This window comes from Centruroides vittatus, unplaced genomic scaffold, assembly GCF_030686945.1.
Source record: "Centruroides vittatus isolate TY-2023 unplaced genomic scaffold, ASM3068694v2 contig_391, whole genome shotgun sequence".
NCBI lineage: Eukaryota > Metazoa > Arthropoda > Arachnida > Scorpiones > Buthidae > Centruroides > Centruroides vittatus.
The window spans coordinates 3,852,444-3,866,113 of record NW_027122207.1 but is presented as its reverse complement, the minus strand read 5'-3'; the positions used below and the strand labels follow the sequence as shown (position 1 = coordinate 3,866,113).

Here is a 13,670-nt window from a genome sequence, read left to right as displayed (position 1 = left end):
ACTGTATAAGTGAAAACTGTCTAGTATGTCAACTACTTTTTTCCTAGATGGAAGAACAACTTTGTTTTACACAAAGTTTTTTCCACTTGCACTTTTTACAATATAATGCAACTAAGTTTTTTTTTTTCTGGAGGTAGAATGAAAGACCATGTGATTCTGTCCTTGCCTACCATTGTACCCAAATCATGATCATGATCATGATCATCATCAGATTCAAAAGCAATTATATCATCTTGAACTTCTGATAACTCTGAGTCATGATCAGACTCCTCATAATTTTTCTCCTTAACACTGTCAAGTACAGTCAGTTCATCATCACTGAGGTTATGTATAATTTCCTGCACTTCTTAATCAGACATAACATAATGACATTTTAACAATTGAGATAGATGTTATCTCAAACAAAATATGTTTCAAATGGATACTTATGTAATTTTGCTTAAGTAACTTGAAATTTAGTAATTCACTAACAGCAAAATGTAGCACCTTCAAATAACAACAATTAGAGTTTGCACAATGCTTTTTGCCTGTGTCAAGAAAAAAAATATACATCTGACACAGATAAAGTTAAACTTCAATTATGTGTTTCAAGATTATTTTTTTTCTATTTATAATATTTTAAATTAGTGTACACAAAATGCATTATGATTCTAGAATAAAGTTTTTGTAAACATAAATTGACAAGCACATAAAGCAGCAAGTAGTTATCTTAAATGAAAAAAAAAAAAGAAATATATCTGACATATAAAGAAGCCTTGAAAAGACTTCAAAAGAAATTTGAAAAGAGTTTGACAGACTCACCTTATCTGAATAAGTGTTAAGAAGATTAACAGGATTTTGCTTTTATAACAAGCAGTAACAGAAACGTATTAAGTAATAAATACATGAAAATTAATTGTTCTATTTGAAACTGGAAAGAACATTATTTTTTCTCATAAATACGAGGGTTTTTAAGAAAATGCATAAATGATCACTGATTACACAGAACAAGATAGAAGTAAAACTGTTCACAGTTTATAGTCCTTTGATGTAGTCACCTGCGTTTTCATTTTCCCATTCCCTCTGATATGGAAGTTCATCAATGTTGTTAGCAACCTGATTTCTGTTGATAGCAATTTGGAGCAGTCTACTGTCTGTATAATGTCCTAGATGGTATTGAAATTAATTCCACAGAGAAATTCTTTCATTTTAGAGAACAAATCAAAATCACATGGACTTATGTCTGGAGAATATGGAGAATGGTACAACACTTTACAATCCTGTATATCAAGCAGTCTCTTTACTAAGGTTGACACAAAACAGATTGATGAGGGCATTCTTCAAGAAGTGGTGTTTTAACCTCATTTTTGTCATAGTCTGTTTAGAAATGAAAATATATTATTTTGAAATGACTTGTTTTTTAATTTGTGTGAAGAAATAATAATAAGCATGGTGTGTGTGAATTTAAGTCTCTGTATTGATATGTTGAAACTATTAAAATATATACAGTAGATCCCCTATAACACGGGTTCATATAACACGGATTCGTATAACACGGCAAAAAAATTGCGATCGTATTCGTATAACACGCTAAAACAGACTCGTATAACATGGAAAAACGTCATCGCCAATTCATGTTGCGACAGGATTGGTCGAATCTGGACCAATAGTGGATATTGTACAAACCGTTGAATTTAAACGAGCACTGGATCTACTAAAAAACATTTATTATTCAATGGCCATAAAAATTATATTTCTATTAATGATGTCTCCAAAGTTCAGCGAATTTTTCGCAGAAAAATAACTTATCAGGAAACACGCGCCCGACATTCGATGAGCCGCTCTGCGACAAAAACAAGCTTAAGCAATGGCGTCGTCAAATGGCACACACTCAGTAATTAATCCTACAATTTTTTGTTTATAGCATAGTTTATATGGATTATTCCCAAAAAATTATATGTGATTTGGAAATCTTGAGTCAAATTAGTCTAGAATTGATTAATTTTATGAAAGAAAACCTTTGAAACAGCCATAGCCCCTAAACTGCAGAAGTGCTGGGCTGTGATTGGCTCATGTATTTAAGTGACTCATACAACACGGATTCATATAACACAACGTATCTACCATGTTATAGGGGGGTCTACTGTAATGTAACTCGGTTTTCAAAATCTAGTAATTTGGATTTGATATAATTTTACATAAATGAAAAGTACATCAAATTTATTTTTAAAAATACATAAAAATATATTTTTATGTTATTTATTTTTTCATGATTAAGGAATGAATTTTTAATTACTGTAAATCAATAAATATATTTTAGGATGGTATTCGTCAATTAATAACATCTGATCTGGATACTGAGTCTATTGATTTTGTTCAGTTCTTTATAAGAATTGGAGGAGGTGATCCTTTAACATGTAATAATGCTTCAGAAAGAAATGAAAGTGTTCTCTTTCAATATTCAAATGATGCTGGTATATCTTGGTCTTTATTAAGAGAACTGTATTCAAAAAATTATCGTCAACCAAGGTAAACATTTTAATTTATTTTTATATTATAAATTATAATTGTAAATAGGAGTGTGAAACTGAGAGTAATTCTAAGGGAAGATCGGAAATGAGAAACAGTCAATATGACACAGAAGATGCTTTATAATTGTAAATAAATCATACAAATTTTAAATTAACACATTGTTCAAATTTCTGTAAAAGAATAATTATTGCTGCTATAAAAGTATTTAACAAATTTATATATACTTAGATAAAAAAAATATATACAGTAAAATATAACAAAAATCTGCTTTGTTGAAGCTTACTGCATACATACTGTATATCAGTTTCCTTAACTTATATTTAGAATGAACTCCAACAAAGCAGATTTTGTTATATCTTAAAGGAATTTGGAGTTATTTTTTAATACATGGTGCATATTTGTAATAAAATTAATAATGACAGAACAATGAAATTTTTATATATAATTTTATTAATCTTTTTCATTTTCAATCTTTAAATGTCAATTAGCAATACATTAATAAGTTGAACATAAGATGAGTATAGAAAGTAATCAATTACTATAAATTATAATTGAATAAAAATTTGATGATATGAATGATTGACATTTTTAATTAAAAAATCATTTAATGTTTATCAAGCTATATAAGCCTAATAAACATTAAACTTGAAAAGGACAAGAAACAAGCTCTATCAAAGGAATAAAATACTCATAGCTAAGTAGAAAAAACCAATTAAATTTTAAAATTTATTTGAACATGTATAACAGCCTTAAATGCAAATTCTATGAATTTTTTCAAAAAATGAGTAATTTTTTTAGAATAGGAAGTATGAATATTTTTTTTAGAATTAAAAGTAAATAGATGGCTGAGGTGGTTAAGGCATCAACTTACCTCTCTGTGGGTCTTTAAATCTAATCCAAGCAAACAACTCTCCAGGAATTTTTCACGAGTGGTCTGTCTCAGATGTGTTTGGTTCTGTCACTTACCCACTTACCACACAATATCACCCAGTCCTCACTGTGGGCTTGGCTGAATCTACAATGAATGTGGAAAAAGATTCTTTTAATGCTCCCAGAGTAAAAAGAGCCAAAACTAAAATTTAAAAAATGGAGATGTTTTAAAAGGCAAATTTATTGAAACAAATTATGTAAAAAGAGAATTGAATTTTTTTTCTAAACTGCATTAAATTAAAACTGTGTAAAAAAGATTCATGTAGAAACAGAATTGGGTGTATATACATAGCATGTAGTGAGGGCTTGTTTTAGACTGTTAGGCTCCTGCATGCTACAGATATTTAGCTGCACTATCATTATTAATCACAATTAGTTAAATAGTGAAATTCATAACCTAACACAACTCATGAGACCCTACTGGTATATTTTATGACAGTTTCATATAGTTGACAGGAGTAAAAAAAAGTCCATAAAAATATTTGATATATATTTATTTTTATTTTATTCAAATCAATCCACCCTGTAGATAACAGGCACCTCTGTTCAAAGTTATATTTTAGCACTGCCAAAAATAGAATTTGCAAATATTAAAATGAAATTAATTTTAAAAAATTTTTCTTATTTAGTATATAAGTACAATATATACATATGTTTATATAAAAATTAGTTTAAATAGGAATATTTAAATTATTGATAATAGCATTTGTGCATATCTTTTTCTTTATTTGAATTTCTTTTTAGTTTCATCAACAATTAAAACAATGTTGTAAGTATCACTTTAAGATTAATGGTATGGGAATAAAGGCCAATTCACAATTAAAATTATGCGTAAACATAAAATCTTGTACCTATGTTATTTAATGCAGCTATTCACAATGAGTTACGTAAGTGTAACCTTAAACTTGATTATAAGATATTAAATTATATATAAAATGTTAACATAAATAAATAGCTTAGAGTTTGCAAACTTTGAGTTTTATGCTTTTTACATGATATAAAACAAGAAACAATCATATTGGTGATGGAATTCCAACTGATGAATTTTTCTCTGGGTCAACAGCTGAATCCTCCCCTCACCTGTTGCTTGCTACAGTTGCTTTAAGTTTTCTGATACAAAACCTCTAACAGTATGCTTTAATGTTATTTATATCCATAATTTGCACAGCTATATTATCAGTCGTCATGCAAACATGAATCTATTTTATCATTGATCACCATATTAAAATAATAAAAAATTATATTTGAATTTTATTTTTTTAAATGCACTATCAGCCATCCTCCCATGCACATACTGCATACCTACCAGAACTAGCCCTGCATATAGTAATGAGCAAAGTTAGTGTTCATTACTGCATGCATATAAGGTTAGTGTGATGTATTTGTATGAGCAAAGTTCTGGGATTTTTAGGGACTACAAATTAAAGTATAATAAATGTAAAGTTTGGCATATTTTTCACTTGATTTGTATTATCCCACCTGTTAAGACTTTTTAATTTTATTTAATTCAATACAGATTTTTCCTTATAAATATTTAAAAATTAAAGGATTGAATTCTGTTTCATATCTCAGAAAAAAGTTGATGGCATAAACTATATGTTAACTATTTTAAAAAATATACATGGAAGAATACTAAAACATCTTCACATATCCATACTGTTCAATCACCAGAAACCAAGCAGTCTTGCTTTACATACCTGGTGATTAGACAAGATGGATATGTGAAGACATTTTAGTATTTTTCTATGGATATTTTTTAAAGTGTATAATACTGTCTGCCATTTTTAATTGAAACAATATATTTTAACTAATTTAAAATTAAAGAAATTTATCTTTGAAATACAATTCTGGAATATATTTACTCTGAAAGACATCAGTTTTTAGAAATAAGACAATGAAATTTTGTCTTAATTTTTTTTAGAAAATGAGAAAAAAACAACAGCAGTCTCCATGTGAAATGCAAATGATTGCAAATTTATTTTGTAGTTTCAGAAAAAAACTTTTTTTTTGTTTTTTTATAAAAAAAACAAGTAAAAAAAAGTTTTACATAGACATAATTTGATTTGGAAGATAATGAATCTATTTCAGTTTTGCCTAACAAAGATTATCAATAAATAATTACATGATTAATAAAATGTGACGTAGAAAATGAAATTTTTGAATTACTATTTCAACAAAAATATAAATTTTAATTGTATATTTTGCTTCAAGAAATTTTTTAAGAACTGATGGAGATCACTATTCAAATTAATGTTTTTTGACTTGATACTTTTTGAGATATTTTTAGTTATGCTTAATTTATGAGAAAGAATCCTAAAATTCTAATGAAAGATAGCATTATTTAATTTTTCTTTTAATTCTTGTGCAGATAATTATGGTGGATTATATAATCTACAAATTTAACAAACTTCTAGGGTTAAAGTTTACCTAGGGAACCCCAATGGCCGCACTTCCAGTCGCCATTTTGTTTGCTGTACTACGCACGCGTACTACGTTCAAAAAATTATGCAAATTAGTTAGTATGTATAATTTTTTGAAAAAATAATAATTACATTAGTAAAAAATAAATGTTTTAAGATTGTTTTATATTTCATAGCTAGCTGAACTTGCAAAATAAACTATTACTCACGTGTTTGACGCTCTGTCATACATTTCCTTTCTGTTTCTTCTTGCTTTTCCTTGATTTGCGATCCCTATCGCTGATGTTTCTCTTTTTACTTGATATTTTTACACGTTTTTTAGTTTCGCCACACGAATGTGCCTTACTTTGTTTTCCCTTCTTACACTCGTTGCTTTGTGGAGCAGCTGGAACGGACTCCGGTTCTTTCCATTTCGGCTCGATTCCGGCACGTTGCATCACGAAAAGTAGATGGAATAAAAACTTACCCATTTACTATTAAAAATAGCAGAAAGTAGCATTTTTTCTTCAAAAATGTTTAACTGGTGGAAAAAAACCACTCTCAGCAGTTGAGCCGTCATGAAAAACAAAAAATTTGCATACGATAGCGTTATTTAAAAATTGCGCCACCTACACCGAATTTCTAATATCACCTGCTGTCGAGATTACTGGAAGCGTGGCCATTGGGGTTCCCTAGGTAAACTTTAACCACTTCTAGAACTGAAATAAAATCTTTATGTAACTTCTACAAGTGTAAATACTGAATTTTCAAAGTGACATTAAAAACATGGTGTTACTTGTGTGTAGTTTAGAAAATATTGTATTAAATGTTCCATGTAGTGTTTTATTGTGTTTTTTCTGTTTCACTTCCATTAGATTCAATTCATTACAGATATACAATTATAAAATAACTGAACTAGGAGAAACGGAAAAAATGGAACTATTGGAAACTTATTAGCTTTAAGATACAAGTTCAATCTTATGTATTTCAGTAAATAATAGCTTTACTGAATTAAAAATGGGCTTGATTGACTGAAAGCAGTAAAGAAACTGTTACTTAATTTGAGTTCTATAAAATTTTTTTCATTATTTAAGAAATTTGAAATTATGTTCATTTTTTTCAGTATAAAACATTAATTAAAGAATATCTAATAACATTAATTAAAGCATGGATTGATGCTTAGAACATGAGCAAGAGAAGATTAAAAGTGTGGATTATAGTATCTTAAATAGTTTTAGGAAAAATCTTATCAGATGCATATTTTTCAATTTTTTTAAAGACTTAGTGAATTTTTTAACAAAGAGAAAGTGTTTAAGTGTTCATAATGAATTGCAAATTGCAGAATCAGCAAATAATTTGTTCCATTGCATAATTCACACATTTTAAATTGACTTTCTTAACAGATAGCACACAAGCTAGCTATACAAAAATATGAATAATAGTTTTTGACTGGGATAGTAACTAAATTTTAATTTCAATTTATTAATACTACTTCTACTCTCTTTTTCCAATCTTTAAATTCAAATTTAACTTTTTACATCCTATTTGTAATAAGCAAAATATAAAGAAAAATGAATAACTCATATCAATATAAAAATGACTTTTTAAAAAAAATATTTAAATATTTAAAAATTTATTCTAAATATCTAAATATTTTTTAAAGAAGTGATTTAAAAGGATATTTTTATAAATACAGTGTATTTTTAAAGGAAGTATATTTAAAAATTTATTTTAAATATTCTTTTGTATATGTTTGAATATGTTATTTCAAATATTCTTTGTAATATTTTGTTTGAATTTATTTTTACTTAGAATGGAGCATATTTCACTTCCATTTACTGCAAGAACAAAAAGCACTAGATTACGTTGGTGGCAACCTCAGCACTCAGGTGAAGGAAAAGATCAATGGGCATTAGATGACTTGTATCTTGACACAAATGAAAATCAAGCTATTCAAAAATCTGGAAAAAGTGTAAGTAATTATATTTATATGGTTTGATATTGCAATACAATAATTGATATTCAGTCTGTTTTTATTAAGATTCAACATATAGAGTTTAAGAAAATGGAATGTATTTAATAAATAAAAACTTGTGATTAGACTCCTACAGTGATTAAACTATCTAATGAGTTGCATGTTAAATAGATTGCCACAACCACTAATATATTATAAATATTTTGATTAATGAAAAACAAGATAATTTATAGAGATAAAGAAATTGTTCTTAAAATAAGTTTTAACTACTAAAAATAAGACTAAAAATAAACACTAAAAGTATAATATTATAACAATGGATTTTGTTAATATTATGTACAGTACATTATTAATTTTCAATCAAGCAATAAAATATTAATGAAATAATTGAGTAAAGTGTTAGAAATATAAAGAAAAACACATTGAAAACAATGACATTGTATTTTTAAAATTAAATCTTATTATACAGATTATATAAATACGCATAAATGCATAACTGTAAAATAAAAAGACATGAAAAAACAATTTAGTTATTTAAAAAATAGTAAAGAACAAACTAGATAATTTGATAATCTGCTTCTGACACAAACATTCATATACAACCTTATAATGCAACAGAAATGAACTTTAATAAAAAAACTATTGTTTTTGATCATTTTTAATAAGCTTCATCAGGCTAATGCTCAAATATTAAATGTTTTAATGCGTCAGAATAGAATAGAACAAATAAACATGATTGTTCAATATTATATCTATAAGGCCATATATCAATAAATGTGTAGTGCAGAGGGCACCCCAGTGTGACCTCTGACTTGTATATTTTTGGACAGAGATGAGGAGAGTCACTTTTTGCACTTTTCTTTTGTGAGGTGATCATCTACAGCAACATCGTCTCTGTCCAACATCTCCAGTTACTCTGTAGATATCGCATGGTCAGTTAAAATAAAAGTTAAATTATTGTCTGGACTGTTGTCTTATTCCAATCTTACAATCTTACCAGTTGGAACAAAGTCACACAAACACGTGGTCAGGGTCAATGCTGAACAGCTCAACAAGGTAGGACAAATATACATTATCCTGTTTTGTGCCAACATGTACAATGTTATAGGCACCTTGATGCCACAAATGCTTAAATATAGCTCGCTGGACAAAAACTGTCAAAAATTTACATTATCAATTCTTTTAAATATCTGACAATTTCTGTCCAGTATAGAACTGTATATATTATATATTATATAATATATACATATATTATATAACATATATTATATATATACATATATTATATGTTATATATCATATTTCCTCAGATAAGATGAGGTATAAATTTTCGTTAAAGTTTTATAGTTTTAGCATATATCCTATAAGATGACCCCCAAATTATCAACAGCCTATGAATTAATTTAGATCAGCAATCATCATCTGGATAATAATACTGTATAGCATGTACTGTATATGGAATTATGTCCTATTCGTAATTTTTTGAATGAACAAAATTTTATTTTCTTTTATATGGCAGCACTGCCTTGTGATTGTTGCAAACATTTGCACTGATTTGGGCATTCGGGTAATGACCTTGACTATTCACAAAAACGTATAGGCTATTCTATTTTGTGGACATACCCTACTCTCTACCAGTAAATACCATATGTACTCTCGTATAAGATGAGGTTTTTATTCATTTATCACAGCTTCAAATTCCTAGGTCATTCTATATGCGCAAGTGAAAGATTTTTTGCATTTTTGCAAATAATTTTTGTGAACTGTGTATTTGCATTTTTTCCTGGATGCTTACCCTCTTGTATTTAAAAACATAAGTATTTTATCTGGGTTGTTTGAATCATTCTTGTATATTGTCAGGAGTAAAGATGAATAGCAATAGGAAAAGCAAAGCTTTTGAATTGAATTCCTGATTGAAATTCCAAAATCACACAGAAGCCCAATATAAGTTTTAATCCATTCCCACATGAAAACAGATGATTATTCAGAAATCAGAATTTGGAGAAACTCATAAGTGTAATCAACAGAGAATGGATTCAACTGTTAAGAATTGGCAAAAAAAAAGTTTGTCCAGCTTTACGTAAACAAATTATGTTGTTGATTTTACAAGATTTTTCCTTAAAGTTTAAAATGCTAGTAATTTTTGCAGGACAATGTGTGCATTTATGTTCATTTGATATTTTACTTGTGATTAAACGAAATAAAATTAGAATTGTATTAATAAATCTAATTTTCTTTATTTTGATCTTTAAAGTCATACCTCATCCTCTTACATTTGAGTAAATATGGTAATTACAGTTGGTCCATTTTTTTCTGAGTAATTCAATAAACATAGCTTTTAATATTTATTTTGTTCTAGTATTGTTTTTATTGTTACATAATTCAATCTAATTTTTTTTTGTATCTGTCCTATAAGATAACCCTGGATTTTGGGGGCCTTTTTTTATGATTCAACTATCATCTTATCTTTGGAAATATACAGTATATGGTTTTTTTAAATGTGTGATAAAGAATCTATAGCCATCTTTATATGTATGAATTTTTACAATGAATGTAAGTTTGGTTTCTTATATTTCTTAAGTTGTAAAAAAAGGTTTATATTGTAATTTGTAATGAAAAATTATCACTTACAGATGTCCACCTCCTTTTGTAATTTATTCTTTGTAATTGCTGACAAGGACTTGTTCTGAAATGTATTTCACAATAAAAGAGAGTGAAACCTCCATTAACAGACACTGCCAAATATTGGACACCTCAACTAAATGGACATTTTTGCAATCCCCAGATCCTTCAAATAGAACATCTATTATATTTACTTCTGAATAACAGATGCTGTCATCCATAACAAACCTTATGAAAATGCAATGTCTTGCCTTCAATATTTCAAAATAATTAATTATGTACAAAATATTTTAAAATGAAAACAAAGAATAAGTTAAAATACCCTTTCAGATGACGGATTTTGACTGTAGGCATCAAATAAAGACTGACTTGAAATAGGAATAGAGGAGGAGAGCAGGTTATAAAAAGTCAAACAGTATTCTTTATCTGCTAGAGAAGTTTAATCTGATTAAGTTGTCAATCATCATTTATCGCCATACATTAAATGTGTGTCTTATGTTGGAATTAAGCTTATGATACAAAAAACTACAAACTTTTCTGAAGTTATTCATTTCACAAGAATCATAGTACAGTAGTAATGAAAAGAAAACTTGATGTCATAAATGTGATAATACTGAATATCTTCCCATACTTTAAAGTGGTCAGCAAATTGCTTTGTAGCATGATCTTTGAACTTTCACCAAACAAATGCTGTTGTCATAACTATTTTAACAGCTTTGTGGTGGCTAAAGTGTAATTTTTAATAAATCAGTTACTCAAAAAAGCAAAAATGTTCTAAAAGTTACACCTACTTAATAACTACAAAGCAGACAAATCCCTGTATTGATTTTTATTAGTCACTTACATCATAAGTGATGCTATAAATGTAACTATTCTGAATATATTTCCCACCCCTTGAAGTGGATGGCTAATTGTCTTTGTAACTCGATATTTGAATGAGATTGAATTAAAATGAGATTTTTACAGCTGAAAAAATAAATAATATATTGTATATATATTTTAATTATATATGCTATGTATACTTTTTGATATATTCAAATTCCTAACGTAAATTTGATGTATTCGTAATCCATTGTATTCTTCACTTTATAATGACTAGGTTAAAATACAGTATGGCTGCTGGCATGTGCCTCTAAATAGCAAAGAAACTTCTTGGTTCCGATGGTGTCCGCTATTTGGAGATTATAGTGTACATATATAGAAAAGAAAAAATGCATTTATTTTCCTTTTGATATACATATCTCCTTGTCTCAGTATAATAAGTCTAATATTAAGTGGTGGTTTTAGAGCCATAATACATATAAAACATGCATTTATTCTGTTCTGTTCTGTTGTGTGTTAAAGAAAATTGAAATTTTATAAATTTTTATTAAATATTTTAAAAAATATACATATATGTAAATTGAAATAATAATATATTTAAAGGATGTATTAACTGATGAGTCAATGTGGTCAGCTATGACACAAACTTCAAGTCAACTTTGGTGTGGATCAACAAATAAAACACTTTTATTTAGTGGTGATGAAAGAACCAAATTTGCAGTTAGCAGACCATTAGATTTATATGAAGGTCAAGTTATAATGTTTCAGGTAAAATACATTTGTCATCATTATTTACATATAGATATTATTTATTATGTTTTGAATTCTATTGATTGTTTTAGAAAAATTATAATTTTAGTCTTAGTGAAATTTTTAACTATAACCTGTATATATATTAAAATATATTAACTTAAATTAAATAAGTTACTTTTCATAAATTAAATTAAAAATATAAACAACAAATCCACAGACCAAATATTTAATTAATGCCAAATGATCTACTGTATTGTTGGGCTATAATAAGACCAATTTAATAACTAGATATAAAGTATTTTGACTAGAGATAGTCAGTCAGGCTGCCATCTTGTGATAATTTTAATAATTATAAATAAGTTAATTTTAATTTTCAATTTAAAATGTTGTGGAAGAAAAGAATTGACCCAGAGCAGGACTTGAATCCTCAACTCCTTCCTACCATTCAGATATATTGCCAGTTACACTATTCAGACCGCCATCCAATCATCACTACCAGAATTATTAATTAAGATATAACTATACTAGTCACATTGCTGACTGTGGATAACTTTATTGCTTATGGCTCTGCTTTTACCAATGAGTGACCAGTACAATTACATCTAAATTAATAATTCTGGAAGTGAAGTTCTGTTCAAAAATCTGTATAGTAAGCAGGAGTTGCAGGTTCAAGTTCTGCTTTGGGTCAATTCTTTTCTTCCATAACATTTTAAATGGTTAAAATTATCACAAGATGGCAATTGAATCATCTGCCTCTAGTCAAATTACTTTATATCTAATTCTTAAATTAGTTTTATTATTGCCCAATAATATGACAAGTCATTTGGTATTCTGGATTGCATATCTCTCTCTCTCTTTCTCAATTAGAAGAACTTTATAAATTAAAAATAAAATAAATTACACTTCACATCAACTTTTGAATATATAATAACTAACTACACTTGTGGCGTTATCAATATCAATGTTTAGCATATGAGAATGTTTGCTAGTACTTTCAGTAGCATAAAGTTATTGTCATTGGACAAATATCGAATACATCAGCTATCAAATTTTAAGTTTTTAAACAATATTTGAAATTAAATATAGCATGTGGATGGAATATAAAATGAATTTGAATTAAAACAAAGTTCTAAAAATATAAATGGTAACAACAAGTAGTGTAATTTTCCCAAGATTACATAGTGTGCAATAGCAAAAGCAAACCTGTTTATGCAAAAAAGGAATTAAAGCAGTAGACTGAATTGTTTAAATAATGTTACCCATAATTGTGGGATTTCAAGGGTTGGGGTGTTGCAGGGTTTTAGAGCTGTTATGTAGAGGTAAATAATTTTTTCCAATTATTGCACCATTTGAGTAATTTTGTTTGGGACCAGAGTGGCTTATTATTTTGGTCAAGCACTTTTTTGCTAATTCCATTGATGGTCTACTGTTTCTGATGTCTTCCTGATGTTCTAAGATGCAAGAATTTAACATTCTGGCCATGGTCCCTTTGTAGCTAGTTTCTTCCCCTGACAGAGCATGTTTTAGTGGAATTTGATAGACCTCAGATTTTTCATTAAATTGAAATACAGTATATTTCTGTTGCATACTACAGTGGGTAATCAGTTAATGAACATAATTCATTCCAAGACTTTGTTCATAATATATAATAATGAATG

General features: G+C 27.8%; 1 protein-coding gene across 1 annotated transcript in view; it reads left to right on the top strand.

The window, feature by feature from the left end:
• The window catches only part of LOC136975928 (reelin-like), a 203,913-nt gene that overhangs the window by 77,332 nt on the left and 112,911 nt on the right, over positions 1–13,670 (top strand). Inside the window, exons 19-21 of the mRNA XM_067271094.1 lie at positions 2,300–2,508; positions 7,653–7,812; positions 11,863–12,027. Of these exons, the coding sequence (XP_067127195.1) occupies positions 2,300–2,508; positions 7,653–7,812; positions 11,863–12,027 (534 nt within the window). The remainder of the gene's footprint in view (positions 1–2,299; positions 2,509–7,652; positions 7,813–11,862; positions 12,028–13,670) is intronic.